The 21,958-nt window shown below is 37.9% G+C and overlaps 3 protein-coding genes across 3 annotated transcripts; 2 read left to right on the forward strand and 1 right to left on the reverse strand.

The window, feature by feature from the left end:
* Nucleotides 1-1,401: 1,401 nt before the first annotated feature.
* LOC108366456 (Chorion protein 19) lies at nt 1,402-2,895 on the forward strand. The gene is made up of 3 exons (XM_017620873.1): nt 1,402-1,570; nt 1,662-1,871; nt 2,003-2,895. The coding sequence occupies exons 2-3, from the start codon at nt 1,857-1,859 to the stop codon at nt 2,714-2,716; spliced, it is 729 nt and encodes a 242-aa protein (XP_017476362.1). The 5' UTR covers nt 1,402-1,570; nt 1,662-1,856; the 3' UTR covers nt 2,717-2,895.
* A 3,586-nt stretch (nt 2,896-6,481) lies between these two features.
* Nucleotides 6,482-7,131, forward strand: Cp16 (Chorion protein 16). Its single transcript, XM_017620874.1, has 2 exons — nt 6,482-6,842; nt 7,061-7,131. The coding sequence occupies exons 1-2, from the start codon at nt 6,482-6,484 to the stop codon at nt 7,129-7,131; spliced, it is 432 nt and encodes a 143-aa protein (XP_017476363.1).
* Nucleotides 7,132-9,965: 2,834 nt separating this feature from the next.
* On the reverse strand, nt 9,966-18,025 carry Prm (Paramyosin). The gene is made up of 5 exons (XM_017620868.1): nt 17,205-18,025; nt 11,707-12,226; nt 11,527-11,622; nt 11,177-11,458; nt 9,966-10,538 (listed from the first exon to the last, which is right to left on the reverse strand). The coding sequence occupies exons 1-5, from the start codon at nt 18,023-18,025 to the stop codon at nt 10,344-10,346; spliced, it is 1,914 nt and encodes a 637-aa protein (XP_017476357.1). The 3' UTR covers nt 9,966-10,343.
* Nucleotides 18,026-21,958: the final 3,933 nt, after the last annotated feature.

The following is a 21,958-nucleotide window of genomic DNA, read 5'->3' on the forward strand; positions in this document are numbered from 1 at the left end:
AAATTTTTAGAAGATAAAAATGAGGTCAATGCTGATATTTTGCTACGAATCGACAAAGAGCTCGTACCACCGTAGCAAACGCTTAATGAAACATTGTCGGGCAGGTTATGCAATTCACTTCCGAGTGAATCAGCCAATTTGAAATGAAAGTGAGTTCGTTTGAAATTCACTAGGAAGTGAGTGCCTGTTTATCTTGACTATTTGAAGAGTTTGTTGTATTGCATTCGTCGGTCCGAATTTCCTAAAGAAAGAAGCTGACGATTGTTGCCGTTTCGTCGATCAGATCTATTACCTGAGTTTTTGACTACATATTCTAAAACATTAGTCACTATTGACAAAATTTATTGAACATTTGAAGGATGCGTCGGTCAATGAGGTTGTTCACACTTGCTTGATTATCAGGTTATCTGGTTATGTGGTTATATTTTTTATTCAGCTTACAACAATGAAATACATATATAGAATATTGTGGAATCGGTATATTGGGCACTATTAAGAGATTTATGGCTTTTACTAGATATAGTGCCGGACATAATGATAACGTCACCCTATTGATAAGTTTTGACTATTTTATTATTTTTTTTTAAATCAAGGTTAATTTTTTTTTGCGTTTGACATATAATAAAATCGATATATTTAGAACCAAAATTCAAACTTTGCACAAAAATAAGCAATTTTTAAGCGAAAAACACAACCGAGTTCAAAGTACAGGAGTGGCGTTGATTGCTTCATGATCCGATAATTATCGGAACTAAACCAAATGGGTATGAGCCCACTTTTGGGGTACCACCTTTCCGAAAACGGTTCACGTAATGCAAAGTTATCCGGTGACATACATTAAAAACTGTTTCGATGATAACCTTCCTATTCTTTTTGGAAGTAGGTTAAAAAATCAGAAAAGCTGCATCAAAATTTCACACTTTTATTTAAAATTTTAAAGAAAATTGCTGGATATGCAGTTTCATGTAGTTATATGCAAAAAAAAATTCCGAACATGTAAGAATAAAAGTTTGCAGATTTTTCAATTTCATTCATAATAGACAAGTTTATAACTCCATTATTTACCAGATACGCAATAAAGAGACTGCCAGTTGATTTTATAGGCTACTTTCACTTTATCTCAAAAGAATGATGAATGGGCCTCAATGTGACCTGCTGTTAATGACCACCAACAACTTTGACCTACTTACATATACATATGGATGTATGTATGTATAATGTACGAGTACTAAGCACATATATTTTGCTTCACCTGTGATAAGCCAAGTTCAAAGTGCAAAGACTTATCAGGTGATAAGAATTGCCCAATTAAAAGCAAGTGCTTCAGCGAATTTCAAGCATTGATAAGCGCCACCACGCTCAGTCGTGTGGCTTTATCTTCGCTTCATGTTAGCGTAAAGTCTTAAATTCGTTTAGTTTGTAGTGTGAAGCGCTTCTGGGGCCTCTGACTACTTAAAACGTTGCTTCTATGTAAACACGATTGTCGCGCCACACACGGCTCTTGAACCAGACACCGATTACCACCACTGAAAAACTTGACCATATGCTGATTATGCTACTGGAGCCAAAAGTATGATGAACTGCAGAAGAAGCTGAGAATTGTTGTGCACCTAATCTTCGTCTTCTCCATAATTCTTTTTTTGTTTTTTTTTTTTTTACAGAAATAGCGAAGAATGCGTTGAATATCATTTGGCTGCACAGCCAGTGAGTATTTATGGATATTTATGATTGGAAATCACGTTTCAAGCGTTCAGATTTGCCATTGCTTATAAAAGAAGTGCGCCGAGTTTGTTTTAGTTATTAGTATCCAAAGAACTGAGCCCAGCTGAACCCGCCCATCTGCAATACAAACCAAAATGAAACTGTTCGTGGTAAGTTTTCATGCCATTGCCGTCTGAATACTGTCTGTCTGTTATTCACTTCCGATTTAGCTACTTGGGTTACATTTCCGAGTTTAATGTCGAAGCATTTTAATAAACTCTTTTTTTGTTTTACCTTACAGTGTATCTCATTGGCTCTAATCGCTGCCGTGACGGCTGGGCATTCATATGGATCAGCAAATCCTTCAACCTATGGTGCTGCTCCAGCCCTCAGTAGCTACGAAAGTGGATCTTCGGCTAGTGCCGTACAGCAAGTAAGCTTGGCTGGTCTTACGAATTTGGTGGACGTTGGCGCCATTGAGAGATATTTGAATGCGCCCGCACCTTCCCAACACGGCCGCAACTCTGCTTCGTATGCTGCTGCTAAATATGTGGTGGCACCATCAGCACCTAGCGCTGGTCCAGTAATCTCATCGTCTTACAGTGCTGCACCTGCCCCGGCTGCCGCTAGCCATGGTGCTGCGCCAGCTGCCTATGGCGCTGCACCAGCCACCTATGCCGCTGCACCAGCTCCAATTACTTATGCAAGTGCAGTGCCCTCGGTTAGCTACGGTCAACCTGCACCATTGCCCAGTTACGGAAGTGCAGCCGTATCGTCTGGTGGATATGCTGCTTCCGCTGCACCCAAATACGAAGTCCTCCCCGCTTACGTGTCGCAAATCAACGCCGGCAAGAACAACTACAAAACCTACCAGACTCCAATTCAATACAGCACTGTGACCCTCCCAGTTGCGCCAGCGGGTCCAGTTGCCAATTTGTACGTGCCCGAGAACGCCGGCTCCGGCTCCTCTGGATACAGCAGCTCTGGCAGCTCCTATGGTGGCGCCAGCTATTAAACGCATACCAATTGCGAGCACATTTAGTTAAGTAGTAGAGTTTATTGGAGGATTGACCAGTAAATAAATTCAAAATTTTACTTGAAAAAGTTTGTTGCACAAAAATAATAGAGAAATGTTTGGAGAACTTTTTGTTATACTATTTTTTGGTGAATAAAAAAAATGTTGCCTTAATTGAATTGAAAGAGCTTTATTATGGTTTATTAGTTTTACACGAAAAAATATGTCGAGACTTGCAGTGCTAATAGTGAGCAGAGATAGCCAAAGTACCACATAGCATGAAAACGTCGAAATAATGTCTTTGGCTATTCAAAATTAAACGTTCTAACCTTAGATGCCCACGTGGCTCTTTTGCAGTAAGGTTTTCAAAATGATTTTAAGTTCACTCAATGAAATGTTTTGGTTTTCAGCTACGTGAATTAAAAGATGTATAGTACCATATTTCAATGTGTTAAATCACCATTGAAAGAGTTTATGGCGAATACTACAGCCCAGTTTTTCGAAAAAATTTCAAGCATTATAATCCCTGAATAAAAAGCACATACATAACCTAATAAAATTCCATGAACTCTAACTAAAAAGTGAAACTAAAATTACGGTTGAAAATTTGGTCTTAATCTTTAGTTTACTAAAGTAAAAGTCCGCAATAAGCATTTTAAGTGCTCAGCGCCTTTTAGGCCTTCAGCCCACAATTCAACTTATAAAACTAATTGCTGGGTAAAATGTTTAAATCATGGAAATAATAATTCAAAAAATAAAATTATGAAATTCATATTTTCCGGGTATATAAAAACATTTTAAAATATTATGGAAGTATTTAAAATTAGTTTTAAAACAGAGCAAGCTTCCTATTTATAGAAATCTTGAACGTAAATTTTCGAATTTAAAGATAAATCGTAAAGTTTTTGCGATTCCGTAAATCAGAGCCCGCTCTTATTTTAGTCTGCGTTAAGTGCGTACTACCACTCCGTAGGACCTGGGTTCGATGCCTGGTCCGAGCAATATCTAAAAAAGAAAAAGTGATTTCTAACCGCTCCCGTAACCGAAAAGTATCGAAAATAAGAAGACCCGAGTTTTCTTATTTTTAAATCGATTAATATTTAACCGTGCCGCCGAGGCTTTGAAGTTTCCATACTGCTATAAATAAGTCAAATGCAAATATTTGTTATCTAATAGGGTTATTTCACTTCAGAGATCTTCAAAATATAAGACTTTGATGTATGTATATGTACTTTTTGTAACCGATATACTGATATATACTCTTATATAAAAAATTACGTTATTTTTGCCTCATCACGCACATCACGCACATTACGGAAAAATTATTAGTAAAATTCAAAGCTAAATATGCATCATAATTTTTGTTTTTTTCGCGCGAAGTATTCTTAAAAGATCAAAAAATATTTATTTTTAGCGACTTTATAGCAATTTCACAAAAAAATGTATTTTCTCCAATGTAAAATATATGGAAAACTTGAAACCCGCCGGCACGTGTCTCTTTGTTTTCGATATTCTTCAATCCGGGGGGCTGGTAGCGGTAAAAATTTAAAGAGTTACTAAAATAAAAGCTTCGCATTGAAAGGTTCTAAAATTGTGTGAAAAGTTTATTAATCAGGAAACTTGGACTGAATTATTAGACTGTTAAATAAATTGACTAAGACCATTTGAAGAGATACAAAAATTTTTCATTTTTAATTTAAAATTTTTTTTGAGTTAATAATTTTAATTGAAATTAAAAAAAACACGCCACCGCACAGGTAATATTTTTATGACAAATTATCATTATCATACATATTTCGCCCATATTTAGAGTATTGTTTTGCACTTCGACAACCATGTATAGGTGTTTGGTAAGTATCCGTAATATTTAGCCCCCATTATGATTGTCGTCACCAATGTCGTTGTTATTTTTCCATCAACGTCGACACCGACGTTCCAATCGGTGTTGTTTAACCGACGACCGTTTATAAATACCATTAATTAAATAAATACATATCTTTGATATTTGTATGAAAATTCATTGTGGTTTTTGTTTTTGAGCAGACCTGTTTCCTTATGAACATCGAACTACAAGTTAGCCAACGTCAAAAAAAAATATAACTTAGCCGTTGCCGTGAAGCGGCAATAGTTATCGAAATTGACAACGGTGATGCCATTAGGAGTGGTCAATATTATTCGTGTCGAGAACGACAACCATAATAAGGGTGATTGTGAAAGTATTTACTTTTTTGCAAAAGCATTAAAGGAACATTTTATTGGTTTGTGTTAGGCTATGTCCGCTGGCTGACGATAAGAGGTCTCACATAGACGAATGTAACGTCCATAGCGTTGCCAGATGCGTTTACGACCTATGATTAGTTTGTGTTACCTCGATTTAAAAAATGTGGCGATGAGAATTTTAACGTTGAATTTTCATAAATTTCACAACCGCATTTATTTTGCAAAACACTTAACAGAAAGCTTCGAAACCGCTTTGTTCTATTCGATTTTAAAATCACAGTGGAATTTCAATGAACCTCATCTCAAGTATTTTATAGATAAATTTAAATGCTAAACTAATAAAAAAAAACCGAAAGAGGCTGCTGAGGCACTCAAGGAGCAAGTTAGTATCGCTTCCTGATTCTACAAAGGAACGAAAATATTAGATAGGGCGTTTCTATATGTATATATTTATTCCACCTTAACATCGTTCTGCATATAAATATGTATTGAACAATTCTGGGGTATAACCAGCAAATTCGTTTCAAAAAAAACCTACAATGAAACAGAGGAGGAGGAAATTTTCGGCTCAAGCTAGTCTCAATTTTAGCGTCTGATCACTCGATATCCTGAAAAACGACTATTCGAGTGGAGGAAGACTGAAACTTCTAATATATGTAACACCATAGAAAGCTAGAAGCATCTAAAAAATTTTCAAGTTTAATATTCTGCTTGACTATCTGAGAGTAAAACTATACATAAAGATGCTAATGTTCCGAGAACTATTTAACTAGTTTCTTGAATTACAAAATTGATTTAACGAAATACATCGGCAGGGCCCTGCATTGACATAGCAAGAGAAATTAATAATTTACGACACATTTTCACAAAATTTTTCTATAAATATTTGCACACACTCACTTACATAATTATAAGAAACATTCAAACATATTCTTCTGCCATTGTGTAGAAGAGTCAAACCCGCACCTGCCTTTCGCCATCCATTTTTTTATTCAAAACTACCAGTTATCAATGTTTAATTGTTAATTGCTACTTCTACGAGTACATAACTAAGTGCTGATGCACGTTGCTAACATTTATAACATCTATGTATGTATGTATGTATGTATGTATGTATAATAAAGCCAGAACCGAAATGGCAGCAGCAGTTTCTCGAGCAATCAATATCGCTCCACCGCTGCTCGTCGAAGTTGAAAATTATCGCCGCACACAGCCCAACATTGCCTGAGAATGTTGACCATAAATTGCGCACTGCACCATTACCCACATCGGCCAGCCACTATTTCGGCTTTAATCTGTGGCGTCTTTAGTGCATTTGCCAGCCAGTGGTTGTCGCGGCCAACTTGCAGCTATGAATTCTAGATTTAGTCACGTAAAATGGCACACCACTGAGTTCGTTTCCAAGTACTTGCTATAAAAGCAAAATTAAAACAATGACGCCACATTAGTTTACCATTTGTCGCACCAAAACCACGCATTAGAATACTTTCAAACCAAAATCGCAAACTAGAATACTCACAAAAACGCAAAATACATCAAACAAAAATGTTTCGCTTCACGGTTTGCTTCGTAGTCATGGCCGCATGTTTGTGCACGTCCGCGTGGGCTTCGGGTTACGGCGCTCCAGCGCCATTATATGGTGCTGGTGCTGGTGGTAGTGGCAGTGGCACTTCAGGTGCCCAAGTCATTTCACTACCCGCGAATGTGGAAGCTCAAGCTGCCGCACTGACGAATGCCGCTGGCGCCAAGGCAACCGCTGCCAAAATCAACGCCCTCAAATGGGATCTGCTCAACTTGTACGGCTATGAAATTGGCTACCCATTGTTGGTTAAGAAATACGGACCTCTATCCTCGTTGTATTCGGCTTCGCTGCCCCCACGCAGTTTTGTTGGAAAAATCGACCCTGGTAAGTAACTCAGATCAGATCAAGAAGCCTTCTGGCTAAAGAAGGGATCACATGATTTGTACAAATTTCTAGACAACAACACACTGTGACTGCCACACTGTACAAATGTACAAATCGTGTAATCCCTGCTTAAGGTTTTCTATTCCGTTCGATATTCAATTGTAATAAATTTAGTATTATTCTTGAGTTAATTATAAACATTTTCTGGTTTCTTACAGCTTTCCTGAAAGATTCCTATGGCAAAATCAAGTATGTTGGCGAAAGTACGGTCGGTGTTGCGGCGATCTAAAATGGCATAAGCCGCAATTTTAGTTGTACATATTTCAATGGAAGCCTTAACTCTACGAGTACCTTGGAAATAAAATTAATTTTTTAAGTTAAAAAATTCGACTGTATTTCATTTAATTTGCTAGTTGCTTAAACAAGTTCGAAATTATATTTAGTTGAGAAATTATGGCACATTGAAAATTCCAAAGGTTTTGTTACGATCATGCCATAGATACTTATTACGTGAAGTGATTGCGATTTCATTCAGCAAAATGGAATACAACCTTTAAGAAGCAATGTTTTTCAATCGGCAAACTGTATTACTCTTCAGAAGATTTCAAAGAATAATACACAGTTGTTTATTCGACAACTTTTTAATACTAACCATTTTTAAACGTCCCCTATTGCAATCTTTGGAGTTGTTGGGGACCAATGAAAAATAGTTAATATTAAAGAATCATTAAATAAACAATTGGGTATCATTCCTAGCTGTCTCCTGAAGGGATGCTTTTTGGACCACCCTAATGTACATAGCGAGACGAGCAGTAACAAATCAGTTATTCAAATCGTTTATTTGTTGAGCAATAAGTTTTTGGTCCTAGCGTCCTTTCATCGCAAGCGGACCCGGGTTGGTTGGTTTATAGTAGCGTCGCCTAAGTAATGTAGAGCTAGACAGCGTGATAGCTGAAGCCCTTGATGTTAGCCAACTATTGTTATGAACTGATGTCGTGTTAAAACCATTTGGATTTGCCGACGAATCTTACCTGATTAGTGCTGGATAGAGGTCGTAGAGGATCGATCGTTTCCCTGTTACCCTCGAGATCGAAACTGAAGGATCTTTAAGCTCGTAAGTACAATGTTTGGTTCATAGCAATTCGGCAACTATTCGTTTGCATTGCAGAATAGTGAGATGTCTACCGACGTGGTTGTTTAGTTCAAGGATGTCTCTCAGTCCCTCATTGTTTTGGAGTTTATCATCGGTGAGGCCTGCGACAAGAATGTGGCTCAAATGGAGCCAAGCTGACAACTTTGTTTTAACCGATTTTTACCATTTTTTGAATCTTTAGGTTCAGTAAAGTTCTATGAGAAGATCTCTCAACATATTTGAGTTGGCATTGACGCCAAAATGCCTACCAATATAAGAACTTTTTCTCATTGATTGGCGCTGTAACCGCTCAAGCGATATTGGTCGAGTTCAACATAGCACGCCAGCCGTTTCACTTCTTTGCGAAGCAACAGCAAGTCCATCTCCACCTGATCTTTCTAACTCAGAGAATTTTTTACTTCCTCTTCCTCTGGCCTATTTGTACATAATTACATATATCAGTGTCTGCCTTATCCACTCTTTCTGGCTTTGTTGCTTATATCGGATATTGTTGATAGAGCTTTAGAATTAGTTCTTCTTAGCTTAACTTGAATGAATACCATCGTCTGCCGAGCGCTTTCATAGATACGGCTGACAAAATGTCTGTGGAACTGCGTTTGTCTTCGACAGAGAAGTGACTCAATGACTTCAACTCACTTTTAGGAGTCAGTTCATTGAACTCATTTGAATGTTACACTCCTTTGTCTCATAGACTATTATTGTATGTAAATTGTGATTCCTTGATTCAAACTCTTGTGAGTAAACTAGAAACATGTATAGACGTTGCTAACTCCTCTTCATGGTAAGCGTTATGGCGCAGTGAAATGAAATCTTTTTCATACTTACCAGAAATGAGCGATACCAAAGGGATGAGACACGGGGCATCAACTGAGCTAATGACTTCCAGTTGTTTTCAGAGAGAGGTCTGAGTCGGCGACTCACCGGTGGGATGCCATTCAATAACTCAACTCTGATATGAGTTACCCACTGAAAAAGTTCGTTTAACCCAAGTTAAAGACTACATAGCTGTTAGTTTAAATGTTTAGTTGCTAAATGATGATCTACATAGAAGCCTCGATTCGATTAGCAGGAAATGAATTGGCCAAATTTAAACTTTCTTTATTTAATTTATTTAATTTATGCGTTCACTTTATTCATTTCATTAAATTATATAAGTAAGTGGTTCATATGTGTATGTATGTGTGTATGTAATGTACTGTATTACTAAAGCATTTCAATATAAATACAATATCATTATTAGTAAGTAAGTATTATAAAATCATGAACGAAATGAAATTACTTGCATTTTTTGCGCTAAGCATGAGTCTATTGCATAATAAGTTTTTATAGATATATTTTTTCAATAATATCGATGTTTTTCTTTAAAAAAGTAAATTCATTAGTAGATACTTCTATGTGGTGATAGTTTGCATTATGTATTTATGTAAGCATGTGTTTCAGTAAGGGAGGTGCCTATGAAAATTCAATGGCGCATTAAAAACGAGATGAAAGCTCAATGCATTGAATGCGAAAGTTCGTAAGTTCGTCGAAAGTTTAGAAAGTTTTAAGCGCATTAATTACAAATGAATTTCGGTTGGATTAAACACTCAGCTTCTGCTAAAACTGCAACTACATAAAATCCGATAAGTGAATTTCAACGAAATTTGCAAAATTTTGGTTTTCTTAAATTTCGTTCGTTTTTTATTTTTCAAATACATTTTACAATGTTTGTCGTTATTCTGAGAAATAACCGCAATGTTCGTTAGTTGTAGTTGTAGACTTCATTATTATGTTTCATAGAAAACTCGGTTACCTACAAATTTCGAAAGATCGCTGATGCAAAAACTGGTTTCTAGAATTGTTCAAAAAAACTCTCGCATTTTGCGGATTTGCGTGCGCGCGCTCTCTCTCTCTCGTATTAATGGGATAGCTTAAATTTATTTTAGAAAAATGTCAATTATATTCTATATATCTTTAATGTTTTTTTTTTGGGGTTTTAATATTCTTTTAACAAAAAAGTTGACTGGTAACAAAAATTAATTGTAAATTAAATAGGACATAGTTTAGTTTAGATGGTTTATTTGTTGTTCATTTGTTTAATTTAAAAATACATAAACGGCTGCGTTGTGGGAGTTTCTGCGAACTTCGCTCATTAGAAAGTTCGCGCTTGAAAACCGAAGCAGTTGTCGTGGTTGTTGTTGGTCTCATTATTTTTTTTTTTTTTTGTATTTTTTCTCCCTTTCATTCCAATGCAGTTGTTTGCTATATAGTTGTTGTTGTTGTTGTTGTTGCCGGGATTTCCGTTACTTCATAAACTTTAAATTACAATAAAAATGTGTTCAGTTGTTTTTGCAACTGTTGTGAATTATTTATTCGGTGATCGTTCTTGTTGTCTCCTGAATGTAAACCTGGGAGCCGGGAATTGTGGAGGTGGTGACGAATGTGCGGTGCTTGGCGCGGATCATGTTCAAGTTGGTCTCGGCACATTCGGCACGATCTTCGGCAGCTTCAAGTTCACGCTGGAAACGGCGGACGCGGGTCACGGACTGTTGAGACATACCCTCCTGTAGAGGATAGACGAGACAATTGAGCAAGTTATTAAGGGTCTTCAACTATCTGCAGTTGAGGTTACAAAACAAAAGTAGTGTTGGAAATGGATATTGTTGGATATTAGAAGGGAATAAAGCTTTACGAAGAAGATAATAGGGCGTACCATCAAATCTAAGGCTACAGCGTAAAAAGTTTAAACTAACATATTTTTTTACGCGTTACGAGATAAACAACACCATAATCAAAGATTATAGCTAACAAAGAAGCTGGAGCTCTTGTTCGGCTCGGGTCCAGTGGAATTTTAGAGTAGTGAAAAAGGCCAGCCGAACTTTTGGGCGTGGTTACTTAGCTCCTAAGGCAATATTTGAAAAGAAGACTTCCAAGGAAGCATAATAAATATGAAATAGTTCCCGTTGGGCATAACTATTGTCAGAGTACTTTTCAACTATGTATTTATGAAGCAGAATGTAGACTCCACGCCTCAACGCCTCCAAATATGCAAAAATATGCAAAAATAAAGCAAGTATAGAAAAACGCAAGCATAAACGTTTATTTTATTAAGCTTTCTTACTTCATAACTCCTCATATCCATTCCAACAATACCCTATTTCCATAATCTTTATTTAACCACAACAGTGTAGGAGCACGTTACCTGTTCGGACAGCTGGCGCTTGAACAAGTTAACCTTGGCGGTAGACTTGTCCAAAGCTTCCTGCAACAAGATGATGTTCTTCTGATCTTCCTCGCATTGTACCAATACTTCCTTGACAGTGCGCTCCTTCTTTCTCAAGATCTTGATGGTTTCGGCGTGTCTCCTCTTCTCTTCCTCCAACTCCAATTCCAAATCGCGGACGCGGGCTTCCAATTTGCTGATGATGCGCTTGCTGCCAGCAACAGCGTTAATCTCAACCTCTTCCAGACGGATGGCCAAGTTCTGCGTGTAGGATATTAGCATTAATAACATTCGGTCCAAACAATGGGTTTTTAATGCCAAAGACTTACCTTGACTTCAACTTCCAGCGACTTCTTGATGGTTTCCAATTTGACAATGCGCTCCTGTTCTTCATGCACTTGCTCAATTGTGTGCTTGAGTTCAACCTGGAATTTGAGTGTAAATTTTTGATTTATGTATTTTCATCGAACTAAATTCGAATGCATAGCAAATTTGACCAATCGTCTTACCGTAACCTTCTGGTAGCGTTCGTCGCTGATTCTCAATTCCTTGGTGACTTCCTCGTAATCAGCGGCGACAACCGACAATTCTTGTTCCAACTTCGACTTCAACGACACCAAGTTGACGTTAACGATGCTCAGTTCATTGATGCGGGTCTGCGCCTCCTCGTACTGCAATTCAACCGTGCGCTTAGCACGTGTAGCGCTGTCCAAATGCGAGCGGACTTCTTCCAGTTCACCGTTGAGTGCAGCCAAGCGGCGCTGAGCCACATTGTACTGATCCAAAGTGGCCTGCAACTGGCGTTGGATATCCTCGTAGTGGGCCTGCAATTCGGTCAATTGCAATGACTGCTTCTTGATAACCTTTTGCAAATCGATGTTGGTCTTATTGGCCACATCCAAGGACATCTCCAGTTCGGTGATTTGCACCTGCAACTTCTTCTTGATGCGTTGAACTTCGGTCTTCAAGCGGGTCTCGGCTTCAACGACGCGAGCATTCAATTGTTCGATTTCGATGGCAGTTTGCTTGCTGAGAAGAAAGTAAATACAAGTTGTATTTTAGAAAAAGTGTTAACCGTAGGTCAGTCAAATATTTATTTTGAAAATAATACCGTCATTGTGATTTGGAGATTATTTCTTCGCATACAAATTACCCCATTTTTATTTTGATCTGTATTATATAGGGAAACGGAGGCCCGCTCAGTGGATTTGTGCTTTGTCATTTTGTCAAGACCACCTGCTTGCTTTATATGTATGTGAAGGTAGCGGTTATCAGTAGCAATGTGGTGAAAGCAGCTAGAAAATTTGGCAAGAAACTATATCTAACTATAAAATATATTTGGCGATCGCCCTTATATACAATATCCCCAGTACTATATGGGTAGATATGTAACTGGGAACAGTTTCCCCACAGACAGAGGTGTGGTAGTCGCCTCCTTCAAAAAAGAAAATAATATTGAATAACTGCCATAGTTATCCGCCAAATGCCTTTCGCGCGTTGGACATTTTCATATAAAATTTTCGCAACATAGCTGAAGTCTATAACGTTTACGCATAGTGGATGACAAAGTAGCTCGGTCAAAGTTCACATTCCCCATCAACTGCGAACACAAAGGTTTCCCACGTAGACATCGAACTTGTCACAATTTCGCGAATTCCACCCATTGATAGGCTTTTACATGAATGCCATTGCAAGTGATTGCTCGTATGCATCATCAATCTAAATTTAGCCAGTTGTACAAAAGCTTCACAGTTTCGTTAAAAAAAAAAGAGGAATATTATGTAATTCTATTGTAATGTTTCTTTATTTAGGGTTTGATGTCGATTTGATATTATTATCGGGTTTGTTTGCTCAGTGTGACTCAGCGAGTAGGAATGGCTGATGTTGGCGAATTTGGCAGCGTTGTACAGGTGATTGCGCCACGGTATGTAGATATTTGGGTCGACATAGTGTCGAGTCGACGATGATGATGACTACATAGTTTGTAGTATACAAAGTGAGTACTAATTTGGGATTTTATAAATGGGGAATGATGTGTTCGCATTGCAGGCCGTAAAATGGAACGACTAAAGGACATTGTGATACCCCAGATAAGATCTGTCATTTAATGAGTTTTAATGAGTAAGAACATATGTGACTAATCTCGATGAAAGAGTATTCCGGATTAAGTCTCTATGGGGTACAATTGGGGGCATTAATTATTCGCAAGTAATTTCGTGGGTTTACTATTGGAGATCAATTACTTAGTCTCGACTCATTGCTTATGGCCACTATTAAGAGTTCAATTAGTCACCGACTCATCTCTAACTGGTACAATGAACGACATGAATGCTATTCGATGAGTAACAGTGAAAATAGCCCAGCGAATTTGTCTACAATATTTACAATATTTTTCATCATAGATATTTTTCGTTGATTTTTAATAAAACTATAGATGATTCTACGACTAAAGCCACATAAATAAAAGTTTCAAATTTCGTATAGAATTTCCCAACAATTTTCAAAATTTTAAAAACTCGTCATCGAAATTTCAAACTTTAGGCCGTTTTGTAATCCATAGAATTTAACATTTTCTTTCATATAGAAATAGGTTTCGTTTTCATCATTTTATTTTATTTGCATTTATTGCAGAATAATGCAATATTTATGTATGTAAGCATATAGACACATCATTCCGAAATTTAAATTTCATTAGGTTTTGTAATTTTTTATTATTATTCAATCCCCTCGACCATTGTGTTTGCCAGACGACTTCATTATTTGGCTTAGTGAGCGATTACGCTAAAATTATTATTTTTTTTTTTGGATTTTTGTAATTTTTTTCAATTTTATTTTTATTTTTTTTTTTGGTGCGCCTAAGTGCGTTTACTTATATCGTGCACTATACATTTAAACATACATCAGTATGTAGATATTTATGTATGTTTGCTTGTGGGTTGGAAGCTGTCATGAGGCATCTGCAAACGTTTAAAATGGGGAAAAGTGTAGGTGAATTAGAAAAAAATAATAAAATAGCTTGTACTGCTGCTCTGCTGCAGCGAAGGCCGCACAAGAAATTTGGCAAAATAAGTGGTTTTGCAAATGTGGCAAATACCTAAATAAATATTTCTTAAAATGATATTTCAAAAAAAAAATCTAGTTCGGGCTTCTGGGTTGGGTTTTGAAAGTTTTTGAGAGACAGGAAATTAATTTGCACACATAAATATGCCTATAATTTACAAAGTGGTCTAACTAAGTCAAATCATGCGTTTTTTGTTTAAATAATAATTCATCTGCATTCGTTCAACTTCATCAACCAAAGGTAAGATGTTTTGTCATTGATTTATGATGCAATGCATTCAGTTACAAGTAACTGGCCATTTAAGCGGAAGAGGTAGGAAATTACTTAGGGCCGGTTGCTCAATGTCTGGTTAACACAAATCGGAGATAGAAGCTCCGGTTAAATAGAACGACTGCTTTATTGATGTTTAACTGGGAGGTAGTGAAAACCAGGAATTGAACAACCGGCCCTTAGGTCACTTCCTAAATTATGGGCACAATGATAAGTTTAGAATTTTTAAGAACCAAACACTTTTGTAGTTAACTTTGGAAATGTTTCAAAATGTTTTTTAATAGCTTTGAAATGTGATTTTGGGGCCGTTTTCTCAAGTAGGTTTTAAAATTTATATATCTCCCTTAAACTATTTTTTTTTTATTAAAATGTGCCTTTAAAGGGCAGCTAAATTTTAAAACCTACTTGAGAAAGCGATCCTTAGGCTGTTTTTATAGTCTACTATAAACAGCTTACTGAGGTTCTTTACTTAACTGACGAATGTATGTGAACTCTTCACTATGAAAACAGGCCTTATGCTGGATTTCCACTGAGCATTAAATTACAAATACCCATTTTGGGTTGCTAATATTAGTCATCAAGTCTGTTTTCATTGTCATTTCAATACCAATTGCAAATTCGGCGTTCTAGTTTTTTTTTTTTGTTTTACTGACGATGATTGACGGCTTGCAGCCAAAGTATTAATACTTAATGGTTTTTCTACAGAAATTTACATGTTCTTAAATAGGAGTTCTATGGTTTTGGTGTTCGGTTTCTCAGTCATAGTGTAAATTTTTTCTGGGCTCGAACCACGAAATATTGAAATTGTCAAACAGTTGCAAGCGATTCACTGACGGAGAAGTTAATTTCGAATGGCATTCTATAGCTTATTTCATCTCGAACTTTGAACCGTTACATGGACGCCGGTGAAGTTGACATTTATAAAAAGGAATGCGATTAAGAAATGAGTGTTATTACGTACGCGAATGTTTTTTATTGAATATCTTTTAGGGCCGTTTTCTCAAGTAGACATAGTTATTAAATTTAAAAGTTGCTTGAGAAAACGGGCCTTAGTCTGTCTATCAATCAGTATGTCTAAATTGATTTTCGCTAACATTTGTGGAGTTTAACTAAACATTTTTACATCATTTTATTATTTCAAGATTTCTAAAGAGCGGGCAAAAGAAAAATCAGCTTCTTACGCTGCAGCAGTTTTTCTTTCCTCTTAATAAGTCGGAAACCCATTTTGTAAGAGTTCCGAAGTTATTGCATTTAATATACATTTATATCTGCTATATACGTACTATAGCATGCATCCTTTGCCAAAATATACATACAAACATACATACAATATGAACATAAAAATAAGCCCACATTCGAATCATTTATCTATGTATGTACATTTATCATGCGAAGAAACCCCTTAGTTTGCCTCCATTCCCTCAAGTAGTACCAACGTTTGTATGAGCGATTGCCACGCTCGAGTCTTCAGTACATTTACTTAGGCGATTAGCTTGCGAGATCCCTGACCGCCTTCTTTCCCTTCTTCAACGCCCTCTCTCTTGCCTTGCAGAACAGCCCATTTCCTCATACATACATCAAATAAATCAGACATCTCACAACGGTAGTTTCGCAAAAATTCTAGCGTTTATGAGCTACAGAACGCTTGTAAAAACCATTCGCATGAAATTAATTTTTTCTTGCTATTTATTTTTTTTTGCTGTTTTTCTGTTGCAAAGCGAAATTCACATTCGGCTGATGCCAAAAATAATGCCAATGCAAACTCAGCAAACATTTTTTGCAATGAACGTTTCGCATTGTCAAAAAGTTGAAAAAGAAGCAAAAATATGTATGTACCTATGTACGTGAATAAATTTTGTTGCCTAAGCACAAAAGTGTGTTTTTTTCATTTTGCGCATTTTGGGCGAATAAATGAGTTAAATAGGCGAAAAAAAAAATGTTAAGCGTTGAGGGAAAAAATATTGCGAAAATAAATACACACAACAGCATTGAATTGAAAATTGAATTAGTTTAATTGAAAAAAACAGCAAGAAATTGTGTTTGTAAATATTTTAATGTATTTCTGTGTGTGTGTGTGTGTGTGTCTTGTGTACGGCTGCGTCCCAAAAGGTATTTCATGCATTTGAATGTTAAATAACTCGAAGGTATGCGCGCATATCGCACGAGGATGGATCGGCCGGTTGCGGGTGCAAATGTGACATGCAAATTTTATGTTGTGTACCACCTCGACATGTTTAACTTATGAAAATTTATGTATTTTGCAAATTGATGTACTAAAAATTGCATGGGTGCAGAATGCTTGGGCAATGAGTTAGACGAAAACCAATGGAATAAGAATCTAAACAGGTGACAACACAGCTAGGAAAGGCCCCACCTACTACCCAAACTCTACCGCGCTCTATGCCTTAGGTCAATCTCAGCCAAAACAAGCGCGACTCGCTTTCAACACTTTTTCTTGACTGCTAAGCCGACTAACTTTACCACGTTAACAAATATGTCGAATAGTTTTTTTTTTTAATTTTGTCCACCACCACCCTTTGTTCGTCTCGAACGTTTGTCCGACGTCTGTATGTCCGTTTATCCCATTACTGCCAATATACATAGCTATAGTCCTTTAATTTGGGATGCGTGCGCATCACCTTACGACATATCCAACACTTATCATCTATGCCGCACCTGGAATCAGCGTAAAATTCCACTGTCTTCTGGTTGAGCGTCGACAGCTGACGCTTGACATTGTACAACGACGAGGAGACACGGTGGTCCAACTTATCGACGAGGCGCTCATCCATCAATTCCAAATGATAGCCATGCGAAGAGATGCGACCCTCCGGCGAACCGGATCGTGCGCGGCTTGCAGCACGGCTAGACCTTATTAGGGTTTGGGCTAGGAAGTCCTCCTCTTCGCGCTTGGCGCTCTTGATGTTGCGCTCCGATTCGGAGATGAGCGCCTGAGCGATGGCAGTGGCGGATTTGCCGCGAATCGAACGCTTGAATTCGTCCGTCATGCGGCTAACATCATTGTCCAACTCCATTCTGCGTATGCGTTGCAGTAATCGTATAGTGTCTTGACGTATTAGGTCCTCTAAATCCTGCTGACGGCGGCGACGACGTTCACGTGAGCGATCTACTACCGAATCCGGTTCAATATGCTTGTGAACACGCGCTGCGTCGGCGAGTTTTATCACACTGAATGGCGTTCGCTTCTTAACGCGAAAGTCAAGCAAAATCTCATCTGCACGATGGGCACAGGCACGCGACAGGCGCAACACCTCGTCGGGATCGTAGCGGCGTACGGGATTCGAGGGGCGGTACTGTCGCAGACCGCGTTCGCTCGACCACGGTAAGTGCGGCGGATCGACATTCAGTTTCTTTGTCTTCGCATCCAAGTAGTCGAGCATGGGCTGGTAGAAGTTCATTGTGTAGCCATAGTTGTCCTCATAGGTGTGCGCCGGATGACGAGTGCGCGAGGGACGCAATCTGTATGTGAGCGCCATGGTTTTGGCAGAGATTAGCGGCTAAGATTGTTGGTATAAAGTAGAGTGGGGGTAGCGGGGGATTGAGTGTTTGTGGCAAGAGAGGCAATAAATTGTCGATTTGTAGCGAAAAGGAAGGGCTCGCAAGGCGCTGTTTTTGTGCACTGGTAAGACACAGCGCTTTCAAGTGTGTTTGTGGTGTGAGTGTCTTTGGTTTGTTGGGGATCGATGATTCTTTTGTTTTGGCAGTGCGTCACAGTGCGACTTATGCCGAGTTATCTGCGTGTGAGTGAGTACAATTAGAGAATACAATTGCTTTGTACTTGAGATACAATTATTTAGTTTAAATTATTTCAGAAACATAAAAGGGACAGTGCAGCCCGAAGTCATCATTGCCGCATTGTTGCAGCGAAGAAAGCAAATTTCGATCGAGAGTAACTAGCTGGCTGGCTGTCTGGCTGACGTTGATTTTCGCTTGCGTTATTTCGTTATATTTTGCTGTAGTCCGTTGCTTTAGCGCTTTCTGGCGTCATGCACATTCGCAATTTTCGAGTTTTGCTGAGTTTGGCTACTCTGCAGTTGGCTGCACAGCTTGCTGATGCGCTTCGCGTTGCGCTGGCCAAGGAAATAGCCGAATATTTGACGATATCTAAAAAAAGATTGAATGAATTTAAGTAATGCTTTCGTTGCCCTGACCACAGAAAACTGATAATGGTCATATTTCAGTAGAGTCGACGAGCATCGTCCACCTCCCCGCCTTCGCCTTGAGATGTCATAATGCGAAATATTTACGCAATTCGTGAGATCACGTGACGACTTGCGCTGCAATAAATGTGCGACGGACTTCCGGGTTCAGAACTATGACACTCAAGGACCGAGACGGAGCGGATATCTTTGCGTACCTTCCAGCTTAATTTGTGCACAGTTAGGCAGGTTAGAGTCGCAGCGTATCCTCTGCTTTATCAACCTTATATGTATCTAGAATTGAGTTCGCAGTTGTGGTGGTTGTGTAACGTTGGAGGCTGCTGAGTGTGGCACTAAAATTTTCGTAAGAAATTAAATTTTTTTCACTTCACTTTGACAATCCAAATCATCACACTTACTTAGCATATAATCGCTTTCCAAAGTAATGTTTAAACGCTCTATAGTCAATATTAAAATATTGAAAATTTCAGTTCCTAAAAATTTTCCACACTCGATTGAAAACTCTTGATTCGATGCTGTGTCCCCAATTATGCAAATCGTACTGATGCAAAATGGGTCAGTTAATGCAGTGTTGCTTTTTGCTATTGATCGATCAATTCGAATCGATTAAGTGCGAGGTGTAGTTGATGGTTTTTTTTTTGTATTCAATTTATTGGTGCAACGTTGAGGGAGGGGCGCATTGACACACATCTACCTAAATGCAGAGGAAGCAATCTTTTTTAGCATTGATAGTGTTGTCAGTTTCTGTGCCAAAAAATAAGCCAACAATTGTCGATTTGATAAAAAAGAATTGTTGATTGATTTTATTTTGTTTTGTTGTTTCATTGACCTTTTGCGTTACGCTCACGTTTGGTCAAGCGGAAGTTACGAATTTTCCGGTTTCTCTGTCCTATTCATTGGCATGCGTATGTATGGTCAAATGAATATTTATGAATATCATATACATATGTATGTATGTATGTCTACATTAGCTAGATACTACTAATTAAATGTTATATACATATATAGTATAAATGTTAATAAGTAAGAATATTTTGAAATGATCATTTATCTGCAAAGCCGGACTTTGCTTAACTTTTCATTTCGACATCAAATCCATGACATGAAACAAACCTATGCAACAGAATTCGTCAGTTTACTAAGTTTATTGCAAGTTCCCTAATTTAGGCAAGGATTTCTACTTTGTGGCAGGTATGTACCGCAAGCGCCACTGTGTAGTGAATAAGGTGCGCCAGACTGCGTGATTAAAGTTCGATGCGGAGGAACTGCAGTCACAACGGATAATCAATCCACGACAGTCGGGTCTACGTAACTGGAACGACCCAGATTTATATATGGCCAAGGACTGTAACTCCAGCATCACTCTCAAAAACCTCTTTGGGGTGTTCTCAACCTCATTGAATTAATAAAGATGAAGCTTTCGACCAAGAAGAGGTGAGAACATCAGCTGAGAAGATCACGTCGGACACATGCAGTAGCTGTTAAAGAGAATTTGGTGTGATGAATTATTATAGCTCTGATCCAATACTTTTCGTGTAAAATCCTGTAAAAATTCCAAACAGCAAAATTTCTCTCTGAAGTGAGAGAAAAAAGTGAGTAACTACAAAAAGTCAACCAGCGATCGTTTGACACTTTTCATGATTTTACCAGAAGAAAAAGTGCGGGTAAAATCTTGCAACTTCATTCTCTACACAGCTTTCCAAAAACCGCTCTCATTTACATGATTTTGGAGTACGGCATCATTTTTCCTGTAACTTCCTGCAAGTTCGTGTAGAAACCTGTAAGTTCATGCAGTACTGGATCAGAGCTAATAATTCTTTTTAATTGTGGTGCACGTCTTGATGTTGTTACACAAATAGGTGGATCTAGAGTTTCACGGCGCCTCTTAACGGCAAATCAATTTGATGTGAAGCTTTTTTAAGGCAGAAATACACTCGGAAGTTTGCAATGCCTGCCGAGGGGAAATTGCTATTCAGAAAGAAACCTTTCTCTGTAATTTTTTTGGGAAGTTGTTTTAAGCAGGGATCGAACCTTGGTCATACGGAGTGGTAGTACGCACGCACCTTTAAGCACTTTTCTACAGATAAATACATGCGAGAAATTAAAACCACTGTGTTATTTCACAAGATGGGAGATCGTGCTGTTTGCGGAAATTATAAAGTCCTATCTTGAAGAAACTCGTTGGGCCCGACAATGTGGCTACAGACCTGGTCGGTGCATCAGTGATCAGATTTTCACAGTCCGTTAAATTTAATTCCGCTAAAAGAGAGCTTTGATTGCGATTATATTTATATGTGAACACACTTTTGCGTATTTCTATTCTTATTAGCGCGTAATCAACTATAGGGAAATCCATAGTTATTATTCCAACTGCATTTCAAAACAATGCGTTGGATGGGATTGAAAATTTTTCCTTAAAACTGACTAGGATTTAGCAAATTGCAAAATACCGGAAACCATCCATAATAGAAATTCAATTGTTAAGTCCCGAACCTGCCCATCCCGTGGGTCCCGAAATCCATCACTAAAAGTAATTCACATAACTTTCAAATAAATTTAAAATAATAAAAAATCTGGCATATTCCGGTTGTTTTTTTGTCTTCCTTTTGTTTTCGTGTCAATAAAACATAAAAAAGTGATTATTTCGTTAAACGTTGTTAAGAAAGGTGTTCTGAATTTGCGTAGGTTGCGGGTTCTATCGGGAGTGTCGGGAAAGTATTTCGGATCCGTCCCGCCAGCAAACTTTTTAAAGACATTCCCGATACCGCCCATTCCGGCCATTTTGAAATTAGAACCATGGGTCCCGCAGGTCCCGATATCCCGCGCCCATCTCTAATCTAAAAACCTTTCTTTTTCCTTGCGATGTATTTTAGCATCGCTGCTGATCCTCCTCCTCCTCCTAAATTCCTCCTCTAAATTTGCACCCCTGTTTCCGATCCAATTGGCTATGAATACGATAACTCAAGCTAAGCGAGACCACTTAAGCTTAACTAAATAATTGTGTGAAGCTCGGTGATCGAAGAATGCATTGACAAAAAATGTAAAAGGCTACCCTTAACCAACCTTGCTTTTGTCCTGACCTTATCATGCATTCACCTGATCAAAACATGTGGGTACTTCAATAATTTAAACTTGATTTTTTTTAATTCTATCTGCAGTTTTTACAAAAATTTGTTCGTGATATAAGAATGTACTTTTTACATACATATGTACCTATAGTCGATGGTGTTAAAAATAGAAATAGAAGTA

The sequence above is a fragment of the Rhagoletis zephyria genome, unplaced genomic scaffold (assembly GCF_001687245.7).
Source record: "Rhagoletis zephyria isolate East Lansing unplaced genomic scaffold, Rhagoletis_zephyria_1.1 Rzeph_scaffold_02278, whole genome shotgun sequence".
Classification (NCBI taxonomy): domain Eukaryota; kingdom Metazoa; phylum Arthropoda; class Insecta; order Diptera; family Tephritidae; genus Rhagoletis; species Rhagoletis zephyria.